The sequence below is a fragment of the Marmota flaviventris genome, chromosome 13 (assembly GCF_047511675.1).
Source record: "Marmota flaviventris isolate mMarFla1 chromosome 13, mMarFla1.hap1, whole genome shotgun sequence".
Lineage (NCBI taxonomy): Eukaryota > Metazoa > Chordata > Mammalia > Rodentia > Sciuridae > Marmota > Marmota flaviventris.
Window position 1 is genome coordinate 96,485,571 of NC_092510.1, and position 25,898 is coordinate 96,511,468.

Consider the following 25,898-nt stretch of genomic DNA (forward strand, 5'->3'; position numbering starts at 1 on the left):
GTCAAAAATCTCCAACATATGGATAGTGGAATCCTCGAAAGGGAATAAAAAGGCAAGGGAACTGAACAATACTTATATTTATGAAAAGTTTATGAAAAATAAAATTCAGGGCTACATATTGAAAGAACTCAGTGTGAAACTATGAACCCTGAATGACCATGACTACAGACGTTCTTGATAAACTACTGGATTTAAAAAAAAAAAAAAACACAACTTTTTTCTGTAGTTGTACATGGATAGCATGTCTTTATTTTATTTATTTCTTTTTATGTGGTGCTAAGGATCAAACCTAGTGCCTCATACATGCCAGACAAGCACTCAGCCACTGAGCTACAGCCCCAGCCCAAACTACTGGATTTTTAAAGGGAAAGGAAAAATCCTTTGCACATCTTGGAAAAAATGGCAAATAACTTATTAGGGAAAGATTAGATCACCACCAGTCTTTTAGAAAGAAGCATTTTTTTTTTTTTAATGCCAGAGAAAAATGGAATAGGATAATTGAGTAAGTCAAGGAAAGAAGGAAAAAGTAAGTTGAAAAATTTTATATCCAGCAAAACTGACTGTAGAGTGTCAAGGACACAGATACCTTCTTATGAACCAGCAGGTCCTCAGAGGATATTGCCCCCGGGCTCTTCCTGAGGAATCTGCTGGACAAGCTCAGAGAATGAGAACAACTAGAAGCATCATGAGAGGGACTGGCGGAGAACAGTGAGCATGCCTGTTACTCATAGAACTGAGATTAAGTGCGGATTCAAACACAGAAGGAGGAGCTTACAGTGGCTATGCCCTGACAGTACACAGACTGCTGTTCTTATAGTGTTTAAACTCTTTTAAAGTATGGGGAGAGAATGGAGAGAACATATGCAAAAAATTTCATAAGTATTCACAGCTTGTATGTAGGTGGTGGTAGCATTAGTATTGTTATTCTGAGAATAGACTGCTGTATATATAACATAGGATAAAGTAAATTAGTAATTATGGGATACTGTGATCCTAGTCTACTTGTGGTACTCGAGACATGGGTTTTTGGTATAGAAGAAGGAAGATATGAATGCAATACACAATAGGCTAAGTAAATTTTTTTTAAAAGGTATCTTGAACCTGAATTGGAAATATTAGGTATGAATTCCAGACTGTGGACTTGAAATATCATTTTTCACTAAAAGATCCCTGGACTTCTGGAGGGCTAGCTAATTCCAAGTCTGGGATAAGAGATGATGATCTGGGTACATCTTCCAGTTCTAAAGAGGAAGCTGTCAAGGACAGCCAGCTAGAAGCTCCTACTGTCCAGTGAGGGGACAATTTGACCTTCAAAAGAATAATAATCTCAATTGATTGAAATCCATCAAACAATGGGTCACCACTATGTGATGATAGGAGACCAATTTATTACCTTAAACCCTGATACATGTGAGAAAACAGTTAAGCATTTGAGTTTCCTTTTACTTTTGAGCGATGCTGGATAACCTAATAATAGATGAGGGAAAGTGTGTCTTCATTAGATTAGTTCAGTTAATGAATGGAAAAGACATGATAGAATTGGAATGCCATCATTTTGTAAACCCAGTGAATGAATAGATTCAAGCAGTGAGCATCAACAACCATTGACATCACAACGTTATGTGCCTGCTGAAAAGCAAAGCACCCACCTCTAGTCTTACCAGAGGGACAGAATCTGTGTCTGAAGGAGCCTGTGGGTCCAGCTGTTGATTGAAAATACCAAGGATGGAAAAACATGGCGACCAGCCCTGTGAGTATGGGGAGGAATATAGAGGAATGGAGAAGGTACTTGTAGATTAAAGGAGATGTAAAAACACACACCCCAAAGTTTTTAAAGAGTGAAATAGAGTGCACTATGATACTAGGTATACAAGCTTTGGGGATGAAATTATGAAGAGACTTGAGGAGCGTCAGGAGAGTGGGGAGGAGGGAACCTGTGACTGGGACAAAGCTTATGGGGAGCTTCCAGGGTGGTAAAATGTAGATACTATAAAAGTTACCATCTTAACAGTTGTTACCTGTGCATTTCATCGAGTACATTCACATTGTTGTGCAGCCAAACTCCAGAACTGTTTTCATCTTGCAGAACTGCAACTCTGTATCCCCAATTCCTCCTCCCACAGCCTGTGGCAGCCACCATTCTTTCTGTCTCTATGAATTTTGATTACTTAAGGTCCCTCAGATAAGTGAAATCATAGCATTTGTCCTTTTGCGCCTGGCTTATTTAACTCAGCATAATGTCTTCAAGGTTCATCCATGTGTCAGAGTGTCCTTCCTTTTTAAGGCTGGATAGTATTCCATTGTTTGTATTCCATTGTGTTTCTCCTTTCATCATTAATTTTGTGTGGTTATTTCTTGACCTGGGTTGTGGCTAAAAGGTATTCCTTTTTTTTTCTCTTTTGGTACTGGGGAACTGGGGGACACTCCAGCACTGAGCCACATCCCCAGCCTATTTTGTATTTTATTTAGAGACAGGGTCTCACTGAGTTGCTTAGTGCCTCACTGTAGCTGAGGCTGGCTTTGAACTTGTGATCCTCGTCCTGTCTCAGCTCCCTGAGCCACTGGGATTACAGGCATGAGCATTTTTAAAATATTTTTTTAGTCATTGATAGACTTTTATTTCATTTATTTATTTAGATGTGGTGCTGAGAATTGAACCCAGTGCCTCACACATGCCAGGCAAGTGCTCTACCATTGAGCCTCAGCCCCGTACCTGGCTAAGGTATTCTAATAAGTTGTAAAACTTTGTGTTTGTTGATGTGATTTTCTATAAATGTGTATTGTTTTATAATAAAAGGGTTAAAATAATTTCAAAGTCCTCATTTTTTTTTTTTTTAACCAGGGTTGCTCTGCTGCTTACCTCAGTCCTCCTACTTCCCCAGTGGCTGAAATCAGAGCAGAAAGCTGCACTGGACTTGTCTTTTTCATTAATAAATTGGGGACATACTTCCAGATCAATATGTGCAGATTTCTTTACTATATTTTTATTTTAAATTTATTTTAATTTTTTTTTTGGTACTGGGATTGAACCCAGGAACACTTCCCACTAAGCCACATTCCCAGCTATTTTTATTTTTATTTTTTAACACTTAATGAGTTACTTAGGGCCTCACTAAGTTGCTGAGGCTGGCTTTGAACTTGCAGTCTTCCTCCCTCAGCCTCTGGAGTCACTAGGATTACAGGCCTGCACCTCCAGGCTTGGCATCACTTTTCTAAAAGCTGCATAATAATAGTTCAGTGTCTGATGCACCATACTTTTTATTTTTTCCCACTAAATCCCTTTTGATGGCCTTTTAGGTTGTTTCCAGATTTTTGGAATAGCTAATGATACAGTAAGCATCTGTGTTTCTGTCTGTGTCTGTCTTGTATCATATCAGCTAGCTCTGTACACATGAAGTCTCCTTATATGCCAGTGTTTCTCTATGTATCAGTAAGTTTAATCAATAGTTTGCTAATTTTACTCTTTGATATAATACCTAAATACACTGTATGCCCCAGGATTGAGGGAAAAAATGGTTATAAAATAGAGTTGGGATAATTAGCAACTTTGGTTATAAACTGTGCATTAGACAATATTGTTGTATCAGTGATAGGTTTCCTAAAGGTAATAATTTTGCTCTACATTTAACAATAAGAAAGAGCATGGTCTTGTTCTTAGGAAAAAAACACGTTGGAATACTCAGGGGCAAAGAATCACAACTCTGCATTGTACTCTCAAATAATTAATGAAAAAATGCATATAGGGGCTGGGGCTGGGGCTTAGTGGTAGAGCACTTGCCTGGCATGTGTGAGGCACTGGGTTCAGTTCTCAGCACCACATCTAAATAAATAATTGAAATAAAGGTCTATCAATGACTAAAAAAATATTTTAAAAATGCATTTATCTGATTATGAATAGAATGATAAAGCAAATGGGGTGCAATGTTAATGATCTGGTGACTTAATGATTAGTAAAGCTAGGTGAAGTATTTTGAGAATTCATCCTACTTATTTGCAGGTTTGACATTTAAAAAAAATAAGATGTTATGGTGCTGGAGTCATAGAGCACTTGCCTAGCATGTGTAAGGCACTGGGTTCGATTCTTAGTACCACATATAAATAAATAAAGATTCATTGAAAAAAATAAGTTAAAAAAACATTTTAGTGAGTTACTGCTGGATTATTTTTCAAAAAGAAATAAAATAGTTCAGAGACACCCATGGTGTCTTCCTGTGTAATCTGCATTTCAATTCTAAAATTCTGACTACCATTCTAGGCTCATTAGACATGTGCTTCCCGAGGCTCTGGGAGTGTGTGTATCTAGAATACTTCTTCTGGGCTGATCCCGGTTTGCTCTGAACTGTCTTGGTCATGTTTTGGTGGAGTGAACTAAAGGCAAATGTTAGGGCATCTTCCACTATGAGATACACCACTGATTTGTCAGCAGCTGTCTCTGTTGATTTGGGGTCTTGGGAGACCCTTATACTAAGGCTGTGGTAGGGAGAGGATGTAGTCATCCTGTCAGAAGAAACATTGCATTTAACTTAGGCAAGAAGGGCTTTTCTTTTTGACTGCTCAAAAAGATCCCAGTTTTCATTAGGAGGCCACATTGCCAGTGCTCCAGTAATCTCTCCAGACCGTAGGATTCATCTATACCGAAAAGTTTTATAATGTGTGGAGATGGGCCATGTCTCTTGAAAGCCTGGGTTCTTAGGGTGGTGGCCCAGGAGAAGGGACTAGGATGGAGAAGGCAGTGCCATGTGACCCATTGGCCTGGACACCTGTATTAAGGCTTTTTGTTCCTCAAATAAGGAGCAGCCACGAAGAGCCCTGTTGATGAGTCTCCCCCTGTGGGATACTTGCTGTGTGGAAATGCACTCAGTTGCCTCCTTGTCTGAGGTTCTGCTAACGCTGGGACACCCTCTGAGGATGCCTTTTGTTTCCCGGAATCCAGGGCATCTCTCCTGGGCACCAGGGCTGGGGAGAGGGTCCCAGTGGCCCCAAGAGTGGCCATGGAGTATGACAGGCCCTGCTTCAGTGCTCAGGCCCTCCATGCTCACCCTTTCTTTTGGCAGCTGGCTTTCTTGGCCCACCCAGGCCTCTGGGGAAGATGCTCCTCAGGAGCCTTTCCCACATGACCTTGGCCTGGTAGGAGGGTGGCATGAAGCTTGTGATCTGGTGACTTACCTGAATCCTTTGTGTTGATACACTCTCACCCTGGTACTATATCAGCTTTGGTCAGGGTTGAGAGGATAGAAATGGGAGAGACTCTCCCCCAAATCCTCACTGTGTGGCTGGGATCAGCCAGTCTATTTTTAGTCTGCTGACCTCTGTCATTGTGAGTTTTTAATAGAACACCTGAACACATTTTCTGACTTACGGTCTGAGTAGAGATCAGAATATTTGAAACCATCCAAAAAATATGAAACATCAGGTCACTATTTTAATAAATCATTTAGAAATTGAGTAGCAAATTCTAGAACTGATGGAAGGATGGAAAGGAAGTTTTCTCATTTTCACATTAGCAGACTTTTGGTTCTTTTCCTAAATAACATTGCAAACATCCTGCTGGCTCTCCTGGAGAGGGAGTTAACTTGAACTGCAGGAGAGAGTTCCAAGGCCCTCCGAGCTTTCAGCTCAAATCTCCTGTTTTCACAAGGCCTTTCTGTTCCCCAGTGTGGCAGAATTAATCCAAATATGAGGAGCACTTGGCTAACAATCCCGATGGGTCTGGCAGAAGAAATGCTAGTCTGTTTATGCTGCCCAGGACATAGCTTTGGGCCCCAGAGCTCTGGGCCAGGCATGGGCTTATGGGCCTTCAGAGTGCACTTGCCACTCAACACCAGATCATGAGGCCTGGAGCCCTGTTGTGTGGTGTCAGATGCCCCCTTGCCATGGAGGGGACCCAGAGGTGGAAGAGCTGGGATCCTCCAAGTACTTCCTTATCCCTGGTGCCACCTACTGTCTGTCTGCCAAGCTTCCCTTGGTGGCAGCATTTCACCCCTGTGCCCTTGAGGAGCACTGTCCCCTGGGAGGGGGCAAAGAGGCTCTTCACTGATGCCACCTGCTCCTTTCCTCTCCCTCTCAGCTCTGAGAATGGTATGCTTTGGCTTGTATCTTGGGATTCACAGGAACCCAGTCACCTTGGCCCACCTTTGAGTTGTGCCAAGAGCTGGCTACAGTTCTGCACTAAGCCCTGGATTATGGTCACAGGTGACACACTGTATATATTGCCATTTTTCTCCAATGTATTCTTGACATGAGGCTTTTTGCTGGCTCATTGTAACAGCCTCTTTTAATTTTCTCTAAAGCAACCTCAGTGCCCGGATATTCAGCCCATTCAATGGTCCCTTGTTTCCTAGATCCTGCACTGGTCAGGAACCATAAATCCATGGTCAATACACAGGCCCATCTGTGTGACTACCCTTTTGCTAATCTCTCTCTCACACACATATTTTTATTGACCATCTGCCAGGGGCCAGGCTCTCTACACCTCTTATCTTGAATTTTTACCAAGATCTCAAAGATAGAGACTATTGTTACCATTTTCTAGATGTGGCACTTGAGACTGGGAGAAGTTAAGACATGTCAGAATATTGCTGTTAAACAACGCATACGGAGCCCTATAGGTTCCAGATCCTGAGTATGTTCCACAGCACCATCATCCCAGAGGGCCTTGTATCCAGTGGACAGGGCATTGTCTTGCATTCATAGGCATCCAAAAGCCCTTGGCTCTCATTTTTCTGGCCTTTCACAGAGGCATCTGCCAAATGACACCTGCCATCCCATGTGACGTGTGGAGGTAGGTTATGTGATGAAGACTCAGCCCATGTCTCAGCCTGAAGAATCGTCAGCAGAGGTGCCTTCCCCCTCTGACCCCAGAAGAACATCTAGTTTTGGGCCTAGCCTTTCAACCTCAGGAGTGTGTGTTTCTGTATTGATGGCCTCAGTGCCCTTGAGGTGGCTGTGGTGAAGCACCAGCTCTTTCTTTTCCAGTCTGTTGAGGACTGTTACTTAAAAAAACAAAATAAAACAAAACAACAACAACAAAAAAGTAGAAATGTCGCCACCATGCCAAATTGCTGTAAAAGTTTCCCTGCTTGCTCTCAGCTTCTGTACTGATCTCACTGTGGGTTGGTGCAATAAATGGTTGTGGCCCCAGACTGGCCTCTGGATGCATCTTGAATAGTACTCTACCGTGTAATTTAGGGGAGGCATATACTTCAGAAGAGAAATGTCATTTCTATAAGCCACAATTTTAAAGTAAACTTAAATTTAGAGTAATAGATAGTGTCTCTGTTCAACATTATAATTTTTAATATTATATCTACTTTTTAAAATTACAAAAGCAACTCATGCTGAGAGCAAAAATCTACATGGTACAAAAATTTTCAAACTAAAAATATTCTCCTTACTCTCAGCTCCACCCTCCAAATAACTATTATCAATTCTTAAGTTTGAATGCTCATCTCATATTCAAGGAAGAAGGGTGTGGATCAAGATTTATGAAGAGGGAAAGGGGTGGGAGAGGCATTTCAGAAATTCACCCCTATCTTTCACCAGTTATAAAAATCAAACTCAAAATGGATTAAAGACTTAAGTGTAAGACCTGAAACTGAAACCATGAGAAGAAAACTCAGGGGAAATGTTTCAGGACATTGGAATGGGCAAGGATTTTTTTTGGACAAGACCCCAAAAGCACAGAAATGAAAGCAAAAATAGACAAATGGGACTATATCAAACTAAAAGTTTCTACACAGCAAGAATGATCATAAGAATGAAGAGACAACCATAGAATGAGAGAAAATATTTGTAAACTACATCTGACAATGGGCTAATATCCAGAATATATAATGCACTTATTAGTTAGTACAGCTATCATGGAAAACAGCATGGAGAGTCCTCAAAAATGAGATACAGAACTGCCCTAGGATCCGGCAGTCCCCACTACTGGGTATAGATCTGGAGGACATAAAGTCAGCCTGTGGAAGAGACGTCCACATGCCCACGTTCACTACAGCTCTGGTCACAACAGCCAGGAAGGGGAAATACCTAGGTACCCATCAACTGATGAACAGATGAGGAAAATGTGGTACCTACACACAATTACTACACAACCGTAAAAAAGAAGGAACTCCTGTCATTTGCCACAACACAGATGGAACTGGAGATCACTATGTTAGGAGAAATAAGCCAGAGCCAGGTGTGGATGCATGTCTGGAATCCCAGTGACTCAGAAGGCTGAGTCAGGAGGATCGCAAGTTCAAGAACAGCTTCAGCAACTTAGTGAGACCCTGTCTCAAAATAAAAAGTTAAAAAGTGGGCAGGGGATGTAGCTCAGTAGTAGAGTACCCCTAGGTTCAATCGCCAGACTGGGCAAAAAAACAAACAAACAAAAAAACCCAGAAACACAAATACCACCGAGGCTCTGTGAGTGGGCAAAGGGATGGGGAAAAGCTGATCAGGGGCTACTAAGTCACTGTTAGAATGAAGATGTTCTGGCCTGCTATTGCACAGTGGGGTGACATTATATGTAATAACTGTGTACTGTATATATCAGCTAAAAAAAGGGTTTCATTTTTTTTTCCACCATAAAGTAATGACAAATGAGAAGATAAGTGTGTTTAACCTGGATTAAACATTACACAATGTATAGATGTATTGAATTTTTGTATGGTGCCCCATCAATATGTAAAATTTTAATGTTTTATGTGTTAGTTAAAATTAATTTAAAAAAGAAAATTATCCTTTTTTTTTTTTTTTTTTACTTTCTTTCTTTCACAGGGAAAGTACAACTTTAATGAATGTGTGTGTCTCTGTAGATCTAAAGCAACATGACAGCTGTCTTTGACATCCAGTATTTTCTAATATGGATTCTCTTTTCTTGCAGAGCCAGATCACACTAATGGACATCCCTGTGTTTAAAGCCATCCAGCCGGAGGTCTGTACTGCATCCTATGTTCTCTCCCAGTGCTGTGGCTGGGAAGGGAGGGTCTGCTTAGCCTCTTAGGATATTCAGTCCCCGGCTTCACTCTTGAAGTCTCTGGATACATGTTATCTATTTAAACTGCTTCCTGTTCTTGCTGGTACTGTTCTCTGAGCCAGGTGTTTGGGTTCTACAGAGAATGCCACCTGTCTGGCCTGTTCTGGGCCTGCATGGGTACACCCCTTCTTTCCCAGGCTGCCCCTGCCAAAGATGTCCACTGTCAATAAGGTCCTGGAACAGAATGTTTTCTAGAAAACTTTCATTTACTGATCCTAGATGCTAGTGATTGCCTTGTTTCTAAAACCAGTTGCCACAGCAGAGCAAATACAATTTACATTAAAAGCAAATGTCTAGTTTTAGAAACAATAAAAGGAAAAGAGTTGATTTTGATCTTTAAGAACAAACATACTTGGAAATGTCTGGCTATTGGTAATGAGGCTCTAGTTATTTCATTTAGGGTTTTTTTTTTGTTTTTTGGTTTTTTGTGTGTGTGTGTGTGTGGGGGGCAAGTAATAGGTATCCATTTCCAAGTAGTTACGTAGACAAAAGAGAAATTTATTCCAACAATACCATGGCACTTCACAGAATCATCTGTGGCCATAGAGTTCAGGCAGCAGACCACAGCTCTTCCCCAGTTCAGGCAGCCTGGCGAGTCCCCACGACATGGACAGCCCCTGCCTCCCTTGTCTTCTCTCTTGCCCTCTCCTCTATGTACACAAGGCCCAACTTGACCTCTCCAAAGTGCCCATGTTTACACAATCCCTATTTAAGCTGATGTCTGAGACTGAGGCCAGCAACTCTATTCAGCCCTGTTTCATCATGTGTCTAGTGCTGGTACAGTCACCTGATGACAGCAGGACATGATCAAGACTAGCAAACATGCTGATGAACCCAGGTCCAGGAGTGAGGTGCAGATTCAGAGAAGGGGGTGTGGTGGGGAGATAGGTCAATAGTTGCTGTGGCTATGGTGTGCATCCCAGAGCACTCTTACCACTGCAGTCCAGTGACTGCCAAGACTTCTAGAAGGACTCTATACTCCAATACCAAGCCAGAGCACCCAGGCCCTCCAAGAGCTGGCACCACTCACTGCAAATCAGGAAGCACCAGCCCTGCTGGCTGCACTTGTCTTGGACGTGAAGATGTGGCACTGGCCTTGTGTGCCATGTTCTTGGGGTTTGGGGAGCAGAGCTATGTGTGCTGAACTGGCTGCCTTGGTTGTTTCCTGCTTTTGCAACATGGAGTGATTCATTCTTTCTACAGCAGCTCACTACCTCTTGGAGCCTTTGGGTGAAGTAGTTGTGTGGTAGTTGCCTTACTCTTAGTGGAAGTTATTTCTGATCACATTCTCTACTGAGCTTCAGTCTGTAACAGTTTAGGCATTTGGGGCTTTGTTCTTTGTTCTGAATGTCAAGGGCAGCATCCAGCCTCCTGGGAGACTGACTCCACTGTCCAGACTGACTGAAAGGGGGAAGCAGGTGGCTGGGATAGGGGATTCTTCCTCTTCAGAGGCACAGCCAGGGACAGACCATAGCTCTTCCCCAGTGTGGCACATCTTGTTTAAAGTTATGAAAAGACATTAAACTGGAGTTGTTTTGCCTTCAAGAGTTTAGTTTGGAAGGGGTTCTCAGTCAGGACTGCTCCTCTGAATCAACTGGGCGGCATTTGAAATGTAAGGTACCCAGATCTCATCCTAGACATGGAATCTGGATCTATGAATTGGGGTCTGGAACCCAGTCAGCCCTACTTTATAAAGATTTTCCAGGTGATTCTGATGCAGAGTAAGGATTCAGAACTAATTACTTTGAGGTATCTGGAGAAACTCCAGATTTGAATATCTTAAAACAGGTTAGCTAAAATGAAAGAATTTGTTCCTCATTGTCAAACCATTGTTAAAAGAAAGACCCTTGGAGCTTCCCCAGCTGTTCTTTTTTTTTTTTTTTTTTTTTTTTTTTGCTGCTGTTATTATTATTAGCAGACTGAAAACTAGAATTTTTCCTTTTGGGGATGTTGCCATATTGTGGCTGGACCACCCAGAGTGGGAAGGACACGAATAAGGGGCCGCTGTAAGTTTGATGTAGGCAAGACTTCCCAGGAGGTAGAGGCCAGCATCTGAGGGTGTACATTTGGAGTGACCTGAGCTCTCAAGAGATCAAGAGACCTGTAGACAGGGGCCTTTTAACCCCGGTTATGCCTCAGAATCAGGGTATATCTGTAAAAGCGCGCGTCCCTGCGCGCGTGCGCGCGCACATACACACACACCCCTCTCAGATGCCTTCACCATAAATAAATAAATAAATAAATAAATCTGACTTCATAGATTTAGATTTGGGGCTGGGTATCTGTTTTTGAACAACTCACCAGTGATGCACACAAATGAGAATCAGGCATGTAGGTGATTTTAAGATTGATAGCTATTTGCTTTGTGAAATCCTGACTTCTTAAAGATTTATCCTGCCTATTTGTTGGCTAAGACTTCTCTCAGATCAGCCCCACATAGATTATAAGAGTAATATGGGCCATGGACTGTATTGCCAGGACTTGACCTAATCTTGTCTGAGTCCAGAACCTACTAGTACAGGGCTGTGACTCCCACCTCTTGGTTTGAATTCAGCCATCATACCAGGACTCCTTTGTCCAGGAAATATAGTTTATGAGCCCTTCCTAGGTCTACAAGATCCTTCCTAAATGGGGGTATTAATGCTGGCTGTGTTTAGAGGTGGTGATGTGGATGTTTGGGGTTCCCTGGAAGGCTTCAGCCCCTCCTCCTAGTGGGTCATTTTGCTGGCCAACTTCAGGCCTCTGCTTCCTCCATCCTCCCCCTTGGGGAGTTGTTATCATGAGGAGCTGGGGGTGCTTAGCTTGAAAAAAGAAGGGATATGATTACTTCTTCTGGAGATGTGAGAGGCTTTGAGCAGGCTGTGCAGAGCTACAGTGACACCTGGATGTTTTGGGAAGGCACTGGTGATGGACCTGGAGCAAAGGTGGTTTGTGTTGTGGGTTAGCATGCACAGAGCTGTGTCTAGGAGACCTGCAGTGAATGGGGAGGTGGGAGAACCTTGAGTGTGACAAGAAATCCCCCAGCCCTGGGAGGCCTTGAATCTTGGTGCTTCCAGGAAAGTGTCTCCCTGTGGTGGAGTGCTGGGCAGAGTCCTTGCCCACTCACCATCCCTTTCTGTCTCAGGTTGATCGGCCAGTCCTCCGTATCTGAATACCCCATGGCTCATTGCCTGAGCACAGGTTTAGAAATGGGTGGGTGCTGCTGTGGAGTCTGTTCTTGGGAGGCCTGGGCTGTGTGCAGGCTCTAGACCAGGCACCTTGGATGCAGGATTGCATTTGATCCTCACAACCACTTTATGATGCCCTTGCTATTGCAGTCTTCATCTTTTACATGAGAGAATGGAAGGATGTACTAGAACCTGCTTCGTGCTTATCATATGAACCCCCCATCGCTGTGTAACAAGTCACCCCCAAGCTGAGCACCTTAAAACAATACGTATTTATCATGTCTCAGATCTGTGTGTGAAGAACCCAGGAGTGGCCTGGCTGGGTAGTCCTGGCTCAGGGCCCCCAGGAGTTGTAGTCAAGATGTCTACTGGGACTGTAGTCAGTCAAGGGCTCAGCTGGGGCTGGTGATCTGCTTCTGTGGTGGTGACCACACAATGCCTGGCAATCTAGTCCTGGCTGTTGGAAGGAGGCCTCAGTTCTTTGCCATGTAGGTCTTCCATAGAGCCTCTTGAGTGTCCTCCTGGCATACCAACTGAATTTCCCTAGAGTATGAGATCCAAGACAGCAAGGTAGAAGCCACCCTGTCATTCCCATAGCACCCTGTTGGTTTCACAGAGCAGCCCTATCCAGTGAGGGAAGGGATACCCAAGGGCAGAACACTGGGAAGGGGAATCACCGTGTGTGGAGGGGGCATCATGGAGATGCCCAACACAGGCACCCAGGTCAAAGGGTCAAATTCAGGTGGTCAGTCTTATTCTAGAACTTCAGTAATGAGCTATGGGACCACTGGTAAATAAATCACCTTTCTGAGTTTCAGTCCTCACCCATAGAATGGAGATGGCAAATGTCTCCCTTGTATAGTTATTTGGAGAATTAAATGAGAAATGCATGTAAAGCACATAGCCCAGAGTCCAGGGCCCAGTAAACTTTAACCATAGCCACTTCTGGATGTGTGGTGTGTGCCAGGTATGCTAACTGCAGACTTCACCAGTGTCGCCTTATCCACTCCTGAACTTACCCTAGAATTTGCATGGTAAGTTCATTTACAGATGGAGCAGGTTAGGCACAGGGAGAGGATGTAAGTGTTGAGAGGCTTATCCCGTGAGGAAGTGAGTGCAGCGAGGCTTGAACCCTGGCAGCAGGACACAGCGCTTATAGCTATTGTTATTACTTATTGCTATTTCTGTTGTTGCTGCTGTGACTACTATTGTCACCCACCAGAACACCTTTGTGTCAGTCTCTGGCTTTCTCTAGGACAAATGCCTCCTTGCTTCAGCCCCGACCCTGCAGCTGTTCCGTCTTTTTGCCTCTTCAGTGGTGGTGGTGGTGTCTGTTTGGGGTAAGCGGTCTCTCGATCATCATGAACTTGTGGATTCTTACCCGACTTGTATATTTAAATCTTTTTAGTTACCCCCATTTTTTTAAAGCATAAGTTGCCCTGTCTTTGACCAAAGGGAGCCCTTTGATGTTGGCTCCTGAATCCTTTTAAATCTTGTTGGTTTGTGATAGCTTCATTGCTTTCTGGCTCAGTAAGACTCCCAGGGTAATGTTGTATATTTCCTGCTGTGGATCTGGGGTCAGGCCTTCCTTTGGGGGTGTGGGTTTCTTTTGTTTTGAATGATTCATAGAAACTACAATCTGGGTGAGCTGCTAAGGCTACTGAGTTGCCATTACTTTTGGGTATTTTTGGTGGACAGAACTAGGAAATAATTATTTTTTAAAAGGAAAAAAGCCATGACTCCATAGTTAGAGTAGATGGTATTAATTCTCTAGAATTCTTCCCTCCCTCCTCGTCCTTGTCACTGCTTCACTGGGGATGGCATATATTTCCTCACCCTATTGACTTTGGGCTTGGCTCTGTTGCCTGATTTTGCAGTGGTGACAGTGTGCAGAGGCTGAGCTGAGGTGGTAAGAGGTGTGGCAAGCCTTTGCTAGGCCTCTCAGAACACCCACTCTCCACAATGTGCCAGGAGCTATTGCTTGCAAGGCCACTACAGATGACCTGAACTGAACCCAAAGCCTATATTCCACACTACCCCAGCCAAGCCCAAGTGAACTCCACAGAGATCAACAGAGCTGCGTCACTCTACAGACCTGGGAACATGAATAATGTTGCTGTTGTAGGCTTCTGGGATCTGAGGATTGTTACACCACATTATCTTATAGAAAGCTGACTAATACAATATGGATCTTTCCAATTATGATCTAACCTTACAGCATTATTACCTTAATTCTCTTGACTTTTATATATTTTATTTTACAGTGACAATTTTTGTTTCTAATAATATTAAATAGTTACTTTTTTGCATTATCCCATTATATATGTATATATCCATAGACATATATAGATATATATTTTATATGTATTTAAATGTATATAGGTATATGTATCTATCTCTCTCTGTATATATATATATATAGATATGTATATATCTATAAAATAATAATATCAGTATTACTACTAACTGGTAGGCTTGTGGTTAAAGGTGAACATTTCTCTGTAGTTCCCTCTGTAGTTAGTTTCTTTCTTTCTGTCTTTTCTCCCTCCCACCACTTACATACCCAGGTGGGCCTTTCTCTTTGACTTCCCTGCAAAGATCTCTGGAGGCCCCAGGGTAGAGAAGGAAGGTCATGCTCACCCTCTTCATCTCCAGAGGTCCCCATGCTGTAAAGCAGAAAATACTCAGTGACTATCTGTTGAATGAGTAGAAAAGAAAGGAATGGCTGAGGAGAGAAGTGCCATAACACTCTGTGGCTGGGTTGAGACCCATTGCCAAGGTTGTGCCAACCAAGAGAGCATCATCACAGGATGCTGTTTCCCCCAAACAGGGCTCTTTCTGGTGAGCTCAGTCTTTTAAAGACTCAGATTTTCAAATGTTGTTGATCAAATGTTGTGGCTTGTTGTGACTTGTGCTCATTTCTTTGAGGGGGGGACCACAGGAGCCTCATCCCAGGGCTCAGAGGAAACCATACAGACTGGCAGAGTGTAAGGAAAATGGAAGTCACAAATATGGAACCATCATGGCCCTGTTCCCCAATTACTCCAACAAGTGACCAATTCTATCAAGAGTTGGCAAGTGAATGCAGGTCTAGCTGTGTAGCGTAATAGCTCGCAGCTGTGTTTAGCTCACATGTGGTGGCCTTGGACCCCACTGCCACTGTAGCAGACTGGGTTGCAGGGCCTGGACCGATCCGTGGCTGCCAGGGCTCAGAGCAGGGCTGTTCTATAATGCAGGTCTGCCTCTGAGGGGTCCTGGGGGCAGCAGCCTCCTAAGAGGGTATATTTTCAGGGTGGTATTTTATCCCCATCACCATCCTCACCAAACCTGACTGTCATTATACCCACTTTTCAGCCTGTTGAAGGCCCAACAGTTTCTCAGAGGCCAGTCTAAATGTCATTAGTTTCAACCAAATGTCATTTGTTTTGTCCTTAGTTTCAATATGGAGCAGCATCAAGGGGAAACTGCTATTCTTAGAACATGCTAGAAATGGACAACGTCTGTGCTCTTCTTATCCCAGAGTCCCATCAAAACTGAGCTGCTGCTCACTAATCCTGAACAGTGTTCTGAAGTGTAAGGGTTCTGGTCTGCTGGGTCTGAATACCAGTGTTGCCCACCCTGCTTCAGAGACTTTGGGCAAGTTACTTATTCTCTTTATGTTTCAATTTTCTTATGTGTAAAATGAGAAAATCATAGTTTTTAACCTTACAACAGCTATGCAAGAATGTAGAACAATACCTGTATGCAAATTCCTGATAAGTCATGGCTGCTGTTTTTACCTGCTCAAAGTTTGAGTACTGTGCATCTTGGACGTGAAGTCTCTGTACCATAGGACATTCAGCTAGATCTGTGCAGCAGCTAATGCCCTGGGGAGGTGATACTCGAGACGCAAAGTGGTTGTGAGCTTTGCATTTGGAATCCTTCAGACCTAGGTGCACATTGGGTCCCCCAGATGGCCATCAGGCTGAGGCCTAGAGCAGACTGGTACCATAGTCCCAGATGACCCTTGCCCATTGACCAGGGGCTTGCTGTGCCTTGGAGTTGGGATGCTGTCCCTGGCCTTGAAGTTGAAAGGGATCATATCTCACTGGTGATTTAGGGAAAGTGTGGGAATTGGGAAGGGAATTTCAGGCAGAAAGAACAGCTCATCAAAGAGGCAGATGATATATTCAGCAAAATTGAATACTACTTTTGTTGTCTGGAGTTCTGGGGTGAAGAAAAAGGGAATGGGCTTTTCCCCGTTCTGTCCTCTTCCAGGGCTTTGCTGCCAGGCTACTAGCATGTGCCAAGAGCTTACCAGAAGTTAGTGTGCCATTCCCTTGCTGGCTACAGCTAGGGCATGCAGTGTCCAGTGGGCCCGGGTGTGATGGAAATGAGCTGCCTAGGTACCCGATTCAGCGAGGTGGAAAGCTTCTCTGAGTGCCTGTGTTTTTCCAGTCTTCTTGCCTCCCCTGCCAGCACTGCTCCATCTGCACCTCCGATTTCCCAGTAGTCAGACATACCTTTACATTAGTCTACTGCGCCAAGACTGGAGACAAGGACGAAGGGGATCTTGGCACCATCCAGAGAGAGTGAGGCAGACATGCAAATGAACAGTAGACAAGAAGCAGACAGGGCCACAGAGCACCAAAGCGGAGGTGCAGGATCAACACATGTGTCCCAGAGGAGGGGAGGTGGGAACCAGGGAACCAGGAGAACATGGCCGCTAAGCATTGTGAAGCAGAAAGGTTCAGGTGCACATGGTATCTGAAGGGCAGTGAAGCTGGTTATGATTGGGGGAAGTGTATCTAGTGTCCCCTGCAAGGCCAGGGCCTTGACTCAGGGGATGGGTGCCCAGGACACAGAAGGTCATATGGCAAGGGCAGCAGCAAAGGAGGTGGCAAGAGAAGAGCATTGAGGCAGAGCTGCAGACCCAGCAACTTATGTGGGACCTGGTATCTTCCAGGGGCAGGGATAGCCATGAGGGCCAGGCTGGGCAAGGAGAGCATGAGGCTGGGGGATTTTTTTTTTTTTTAACCAGGAATTGAATCCAGGGGCACTTAACCACGGAGCCACATCCCCAGCCATATATATATTATTTTGAGACAGGGTCTTGCTAAGTTGCTAAGGCTGGCTTTGAATTTTATCCTCCTGCCTCATCCTCCAGAACTGTTGGGATTACAGGCATGATCACCACACCTGGCTGTCACTGAGGGATTTTGGAAGAAGAATGACATGGAGAGATTTGTATTTTAGGACATTCCCTTGGAGACAGAATTAACCACTGCAGTCAGGGAAGGGGTTGGGGCTTTTGCAGTGGCCTAGATGAGTTAGGTGGAGGAGGCTGCAGGGTGGCAGTGGGCAGAGGGGGAAGGGCTAATGTTGGACTGGTTATGAGACTGCTCACAGGGCCAAGAAGAGATGAAAGGCTGTGGACGTAGAGGAAGAGAAGTGGGTTGTGCATCTGAGGAGCAGAAGAAAGAACAGGGTAGAAGGAGGCTGTGCATGAGGACCTAGACGGAGGAGGAGGCCGAGGAGCACAGTTCGCAGAAGTTCATGGAAGCTGGTCAGAATTTGCAGCCTGGAAGACTCAGGAAGGACTGAGGGCCCAGTCCAAAAGAGTGTGAGCCCAGGTTTGGGTAGAACTGGGGTGCGGGCAGCTAGGAAGTCATGGAGAAGGATTTCAGAGTTCAGGGTCTTCGAGGTAGGAGAGCTTTGGTGATTGCTTGTGGGGGCAACGGCCTTTGGAGAGCTCATGGAGGGAAGAGATGAGGCCTGACAGGATCAGGGGGTACACCACCCCTGTACTGAAGCTCCTGAGATGAGGGGAGGGTGAGGGCTGTGAGCCAGTGCTAAGGGAGAGAGCTGCAGTGGTGTGAAGGAAGTCAGAGTCAGGAAGTAGCTTGGCTGCCCAGAAGAGAGGCTGGGGCTGGCCTCTGAGCTTTGTGAGATGGGAATCACAGTGTCACTGGTGCCTGCCACTGGCTCCAGGCACTGGCTAGGTGCTCAGCATTAGGCCACATAAGGCACTGTGGCCCTGAAGGGAACCTGCTCAGAGGGCTTTTAAGGAAGAGTCAGATCCAGCTTGAGTAGGAGCTAAGGGCAGCATAAGCAGAAATGTCTGGGGCAAAGGTTGTTGTATGGATGGAGGTGTATCCATGCTAGCATTTATCTGGATTACTTGGTTTCTGCTTCCCTGCTTTGGCCTGGAGATGCAGAGCGAGACCTGACAGCATGTCGGGCACACATGTAGATGGACTGGCTGAAGGGGAGGAGGGCTCTCTGCACAGGCCAGGCTTTCCTCTGGGCCCATGGCAGCTGTGGTTCAGGGAAACACTGCTGTGAGCTCAGGAAACTGACCCTCTGGCCTTTTGTCTGGATGCACTGGCTGCTGTGAAGAAGCGGGCATTCCAGAAAGCCGAGGTCAGTGTTGGATGCTGGACAGACTCTGTGAGTCCTTACTGCTCCTTGGAAGCACAGTGCTTGGCCCTAGGAGGGAGCATGGCCAACAGCAGTCTTTGTGGGATGAGATCGCTTTCACTGACATCATTAAACTCCTCTCTCAGGTCACACTCTGGACAGTTTTCTGAGTGTTTCCCTCCACTGCACCCCATCTGAGCCACTGCCATCTCTCCTCCAACGATGACAATGACCTGTTCATATCTCCCCAGGGTCGACACTTTCCCCCAGCCTCTTCTTTGGAGCCAGACACATTTTTCTAAAGCTGACATCTGACTAGTCCCTGCTCTGATCAGAGCCCTCCATGGCTTCCTGCTGCTCCCAGGAGGCAACCTGCCTTTTCACCAGCCTGTGGGGCTCTGAGGTGGGCCAGTGAGACCTCACCCGCTGTCCAGTCCACTGCCTGTATATGACCAGAGTCCCTGGTGCTTCCCACCAGCCTGGCTCCCCACAGGCCATGTTCTCTGCCTGGCTCCCCACAGGCCATGTTCTCTGTCCTGCTCTGTGTCAGCAGGTGGTGTTCAGGTAGAACCCAAGGGTGGTACAGCCTCCCCTCGTCCATTAGAGGTAGCATTTCTCACCTTTGTCTGGAAATATTGCTTTGGAGCTGTTAGCTGTTTAGTCTGTCTTCCTCCTAGACTGTAAACTCCAGGGGCACAGGACACACCAGTGATCCCATCTCCTGGGACCCAGCATAGTGCTGCTGTTGTTTTTTAATCTGTCGAATACACTTAGGATTGGTAGTAATGGTAGTAATAATGAAGCCCCCATGAACCATCTAGTCTTCTGTGCTGTACTGCCTTCCTTTGCTAAAAGAAACAAACAAAAAACCCAGAATTAAGTAATAGGGCAGTCCAGGTGTCCTCCATTTGGGGCTAAGGCATGGAATGGCCCCCAGCACAAGACTCCTCAGCGCTGACGTCAGCCCCGGAAGCCTGAGCAGCTGTCTCTCTCATCTGTTGTTGGTCTGAGTACACATTTGTTATTTGCTCTTTGTTTCCTAGTAATTGCTGTCTCTGTTGTAATGATTTCTTGTCATACTAGAAACACAGTGGAAGAGGGCTTCTCCCCAACTCCATGAATGCTGGAGGTGGGGCAAAGGTTGAGTCTCTCTGTGGGCCCTAGAAGACCTGTCTGCAGGATGAGGAGAGTCTACAGGGTCAGGAGTTGGGTTTGGCTTCCGTTGCAGGCCAGCAGCATGTTGGATCCAGTGAAGCCAACACTTTGCAACTTTAAGACTCATTTTTTTCTCCCTTCTTGAACATGGATATGACATTAGTGCTGGTTAGGAACCAAATTTCCTTTTAAGTGAATTAATAACACAAAACAGAACCTTTGGTGAACAGCTGTTTTCATCCGTGGGGACTTGGCGCCAGATTGTGATTTTGTCTGCAAGGGAAAGAGGGTTTGTTTGGACTTTGGTGGCAGGAGCAACAGCATGATTCCAGGAAGTTTGGTATGTGGGGGAGGATCCCAAGCTCTGGAGCAGGATCTGCACTGGAAACCTGACTCTGCTGCTTGCTAGCTATGGTTCAAAGGCATTTTCTTCACCTTTCAGTTTCTCTATTTTCTTATCTGTAAGACAGAAGTGAGACCTCTCTTATACTGTCATAGGATAGTTAAAGGAGATTGCACAGGTGGAGGGCCAGTATGGTTCTGGCACAAGGCAGACACCCACAAATATTTCTTCATTTTTAAAAGAAGATAGGGATATAACAAGGAGAAGATCAGTAAGGACTGCTAATAAGTCAAGCTTAGAAGCCTGAGCTTCTGAGCTTCGAAATGGCCTGAGCCCATTAGTATGCACAACTCCCATGTGTTGGACCTTTTCTCTTACTTTTGTGTCCCCTACTCCAAGCACGGTGTCTGGTATATTATGTGATCAATACTTGTCAACACTTGCTGGATGGATGAGAAGCAGGTGAAAAAGATTTTCTACTTTTGTGACCTAAAGCTTAAGAGCCTGGGCTCTGGATGAGATGGTCACACCATCTCATGTCTGCAAAGCAGAGATGATGAGAGACATGAGGACAATGTGAGTTTGTTTTCAGCTTTATTGAGCTAATAATTGACATTTAATAAGCCATGAATACTAAAGTCAACAATTGATGGATTTTGGTATATGTATATATTTGGGAAATCGTCACTACACTGATGGTAAACATTCCCATCATCCCCAAAGTTTCCTCATGCCCTTTTGCAGTTTTTTCCTCCTCTTCCACTCCCCCCATTTTCTTCTTGAAATCAGGTAGAGTATATCCTTAAAATTTCCTCCATTTTAAAAATTTGGCTATACTAATCCTTTTCATTTCTGTGTGAAGTTTAGAATAGCCTATTAAGTTTTAGAGGAAAAGTCTGCTGAGATTTTAATTGTGACTATATTGAACTGATAGGTCAATCTGAACATCTAAGCAATAGGGAATCAACTGAACTTTACACATACTATGTATCTGCATGTATTTTGGACTCATGAACACAATATATCTCTATGTATTTAGATCTTCTCTAATTTATTTCAGTAATGTTATATAGTTTTCAGTGTATAGGTCTTAACACCTTTTTTTTTTTGTAGTTGTAGATGACAGAATGCCTTTATTTTATTTGTTTATTTTTATGTGGTGCTGAGGATCAAACCCAGTGCCTCACACATGCTAGGCAAACAAACGCTCTGCCACTGAGCTACAGCCCCAGCCTTTTTTTGTCAGATTTATTCCTAAGTATTCTATTTTCTATGCTATTGTGTTGTCTTATTTAAATAAATTTTAAAGTTATCTCAAATTTTATTTTAAATTTAAATCCTAATTGCTCATTTCTAGTTTGTAGAAATATGATTGATTTTTGTAACTTGCCCTTATATCCTGCAGCTTTGCTAAACTCACCTATTAGTTCAATAGTTTTTTTTTTGGTGGGGGAGGGGAGAGGGGGAATAGATTACCTAAGATTTTTCTTAACAGATGATATCTCTATGAATAGTAACTATCATTTCTTTCTTTCTGAAATGAATGTTTTTATCTCTTTTTTGTCTTATTGCACTGACTATAGCCTCTAGGTATAAAGTTGAGTTGAAGTGACATGAGAGCAGATGTCTTTGTTTTTGATTTTAAAGGAAGAATCTTTCACCATTAAGCATTATGGTAGCTGTTAGCTGTAGGCATTTCATAGATGCCTTTTATTAAGTTGAGGATATTTCCTTGTATTTCTGATTTTCTGGGATTTTTATCTGGGGTCGATATTGGGTTTTATCAAATGTATTTATACATCTCTTGAGATAATCAGGTTGTTTTCTTTAGTCTCTTACTATGGACGATTACATTGATGGATTTAAAAAAATATATTAAACTAACCTTGCATTTCTATGTAAGTCTCATTTTGTTATGATATAGACTCCTTTTTGTATATCGTTGAATTTGATTTGCTAAAATTTTGGTTAGAATTTTTGTATTTATGTTCATGATAAGGAATATTGGTCTTTTTTTCTTTTATTACATTTTTTATTTGTTCTTTTTTGATATACATGACAGCAGAGTATATTTTGACATATTAACATGCACAGAGTGCATTTTCTTTTCTTTTAATGTCTTTATCTGGTTTTGGTATCAATGTAAAGTGGAATTCATAAAATGAGTTGAGAAGCAGTCTTTCTTTTTTAGTTTTCCATATAGAATTTCAGTTTTTTAATGTAGAATTTGTGTGATTTCTTTCTTAAATATTTTCTGGATTTCACAAGTTAGAACTACCAGAACATGGATTTTTCTTTGTGGAAAGTTTGTTATTTTTTTTTCTTTTAAGTAGACTTTATATTTAAGAATAATTTTGGGTTCATAGCAAAATTGAGTGCAAAGAGTTCCCCTATATTCCTTGCAACCTCCCCCAGAGCATTTCCTCCTATCAACTTCCTCACCCTAGCATTATGTTTGCTACAATCAATTAATTGACACTTACATGAGGGTTTACTCTTGGTGCTGTACTTTCTATTGATTTTGACAAGAGTGTGTCATGTATGGACCATTATAGTGTCCTACAGAATAGTTTGATTTTCTTAAAATTCCTCGGCTCCACCTTTCCTTTCCTCTCCCCAAACCCCTGGGCAACCACTGGTTGTTTTATTGTCTCATAGTTTTGCCTGTTCCCAGGATATCATAAAGTTTGGAATCATACCTTTTGTGGCCTTTTTGTACTGGTTTCTTTTCTTAGTAATATGCATTTAAGTTTCCTCTGTGTCTTTTTGTGGTATGATACTTACTTCCTTTTAGTGCTGAATAATAATATTCCATTGTCAAGATATACCGTGGTTTATGTGTTCATTCACCAAGGGACATCTTGGATGCTATCAAGTTTGGGTAATTATGAATAAGGATTTTAGAAATCTCTATGTGCAGGTTTTCATGTACACATAAGTTTTGGGGTGAGTCCCAAGGAGGATAATAGCTGTCCCACTGTGGAAAGTCAACTTCTCTGACAGAGAAACTGCTATTTGGATTATCTGGTTTTTTTTTTTTTTAGTGATATAAAAAGGTTATTATATATTTCAATTATTTCTCTAAAAGAGAAATCGCTATTCAGGTCATCTGTTTTTTAGGGAGCTTTTGTTGTGTTTTTCAGCTTTAATAGATGATGCCAAACTGTTTCCAAAGTGGTCATACCATTCACATCCCCTTCAGCAGAGTGTGAGTGCTGGTTGCTCCTAGTCTTTGCCATCCCTTGAGAGTGGAGGGCTCACCCACTGAGCTCTCCTATCCTCAGCGCCTGGGGTGCTCAAATCCTGGCTGCTTTGGTTGCTGTCTGCTATCTTTAAATGGCTACATTTTTGTTGCTATTGAAGTTACTTTCTCCACATTTTATAGTTATTCTAATCCCAGTTACTTTGTCCTAGAATTAAAAGCTTCTTTCTTTATTTTGAAATTTATCTTCTGGTAAAGAAATTATTTTCCTCAAGTTACATTGAAGTATCATTCTACTCCAGAAGAGTACAGGATGGTCTGAGGTTCACACATGTCTGGATGGTGACATTTTCATTGTCCTCTCCTGTGATGTCAGCCATGATAGTGGCTAGAACAGTTCCTTTTGGGAGGGTTTGTGAAAGGACATCTTACTATGACCATGCTCATGTGTTGTGCTTACATCCCTGCCGGCTGTAAGTCAGCTTCTGTAACCAGACATTGAGGCTGCAATGATGGAATTTCTATCAATGACTGTATGGCACTTGCAAAGAGGAGAGAGCACCTATGTCTCAAAGATTCATAGAGGAAAGGAGACCTGATTCGTGAGAAGAAGGCTTGACTTGGAAAGTCTGGGAGTTTTCTAAAACTGATCTACCTCAAGCTAGAAGCCTGCTTTAGAATACCCTTCAAAAGTGCTTATTGTATTTCCAAGAAAAGAAGTTGCTCTGATAGGTGAGAGCTTGGAGAAGCCGCAAAACTGGACTGACTGGGCTGAGTGGTGTCTTGGCGCAGAAGAAGGAGCTGGAAGCAGTCCCTGTATCAAATGAAGTCATTTCTAGAATAGCTTGCCTATCTCTGGTATTCTGAGGCAGGTCATGGGAAGAATTGGCAACAGTGCCATTTCCCTGGAAGCTCATTACACGAACTGCTAATTGATAGTCTTGGTGCATGCAGCTTCTGCTGGTATCTACTGCCTGCATATTGTCAGTGTCTAGGAAGAATTGTTATGTTGCAGACCCCTTTGCAAAATTTCAAAGTCTTCAAAATGGCCAACAGTTTCTGTGCCAAATGAAATTTCTACTGAAAGAAATGTTGAGGCTCTTGGTAGAGAGGAAGCACTGCTTTGTCTGGAAACACATCTGGAACTGCAGCTTTGGTGAACAAGAAGGCCCACCTGCCACCATGGCTGGGCCTCAGGTGCCAGCATGCGCTGATGGCAGGACTTTGGACTCTAGACGGCCTGCTTAGAAGTCCACAGCCTCGCCAGAGCTGGGCCCTGACTGCCACCTCCCAGGCTTTGTTAGGAAATGGAGCAGAACAGAGAACTGCCTCAGCTGCTTTGGAGAGGGCTTCACTGGCTCTCCAAAGAACAAGCCTTGAAGTACTTGACTGAACTTCAGACTGAAGTCCTACTTTTTTTTCTTTGAAAGGAAAGGAAAACCCACAAAATAGAGAAAGAGGAATTCATTCATGGCTTGGCTTACCTACCAGCTATTTTTGGCCAAGTGAGTGAGGTAAACCTTTCAATTCACTATTATAGACATTGCTGGAAAATGGGCACTTGGGGCCATGCTGTCCTCTGGAAGAGGAGACTGGGTGGCGGGGACAAGTGTGCTGACTTTCTGTTTCTGGAAGGTTTGTGCTGCTTGGGAGTGGCAGAGTCCTGCTTCTGTGGCCACGGAAATCTGCCAAGATCCAGAAGCACACTCCTCTTTTGAAGGCTGCTTCTGCTGCATGAGACGTGCAGAGGGAGAGCAGATCCCCAGCCCTTCCTTGGGGACAGGCCACTGGGAAGGAGACCTTGATGCTGCTCTCCTCAGGGACTTGAGAATAAAGAAAATGATGTGGTACTGCTTCAGCCTGACACTCTCAGGGCAGGATGCTCTTCCCTGGCCTCCACCCTCACTGGCTCTAGCCATGGGTTTGGGAGTATTGGCTTGGTAGGCCACTCCCTTTCTTTGGACTCAGGGTTTCAACCATTTGTTGGGATCTAAAGAAAAACATCAAGTTAACTGAATGTCAGGGTGTTGGTGTCAAATGTGTTGTGTCAAGGAGTGTCTCACCCTTCCAACTTTATATTCAATAATAAAAATCACTGTCACTGTGTTGAGTGTTCACTCTATGACAGGCCCTATTCTAATAACTTCACATGATTCAGTCTGTTGAATATTTATAACAAACATAGAAGGTAGTCAATTTTGTTACACTCATTTTGAATGAGAAGACTGAGGCCCAAAGAAGTTAACCATACTACCTGTGGTCATCGGGCTGGTCAGTGGGGGTCAGATACAAAGCTAGATGGCCTAGCTCCAGGGTCCACATTTCACCCCTGCAATTTTCTGTCACACCGGATTGCATCATGCTCCACATTATAGTTCTCATGTTGATCTTATTGTTACAGATGTCTTTTGATTCTTTTCAGGAAAATTATACTAATATTTGTGCATGGAAGACAAAGGGAGGGGGCAAAATAATTTCTGAAAAGGGTTTTCATTTATTTTTCACAGTATACATATATTTTTATTTGTTCTTTTTAAATATATATGACAGTGGACTGTATTTTGACATATACATACTGGGAATATAACTAATTCTAATTAGGATACTATT

The 25,898-nt window shown here is 43.5% G+C and overlaps 1 protein-coding gene across 12 annotated transcripts in view; it reads left to right on the plus strand.

Annotated features, from left to right (window-relative positions):
* Positions 1–25,898, plus strand: part of Ralgps1 (Ral GEF with PH domain and SH3 binding motif 1) — a 244,625-nt gene that overhangs the window by 40,962 nt on the left and 177,765 nt on the right. For all 12 annotated transcript variants that reach the window (XM_071600970.1, XM_071600974.1, XM_071600975.1 and 9 more), the window contains exon 4: positions 8,870–8,920. In XM_071600970.1, coding sequence (XP_071457071.1) covers positions 8,870–8,920 — 51 coding nt within the window. The remainder of the gene's footprint in view (positions 1–8,869; positions 8,921–25,898) is intronic.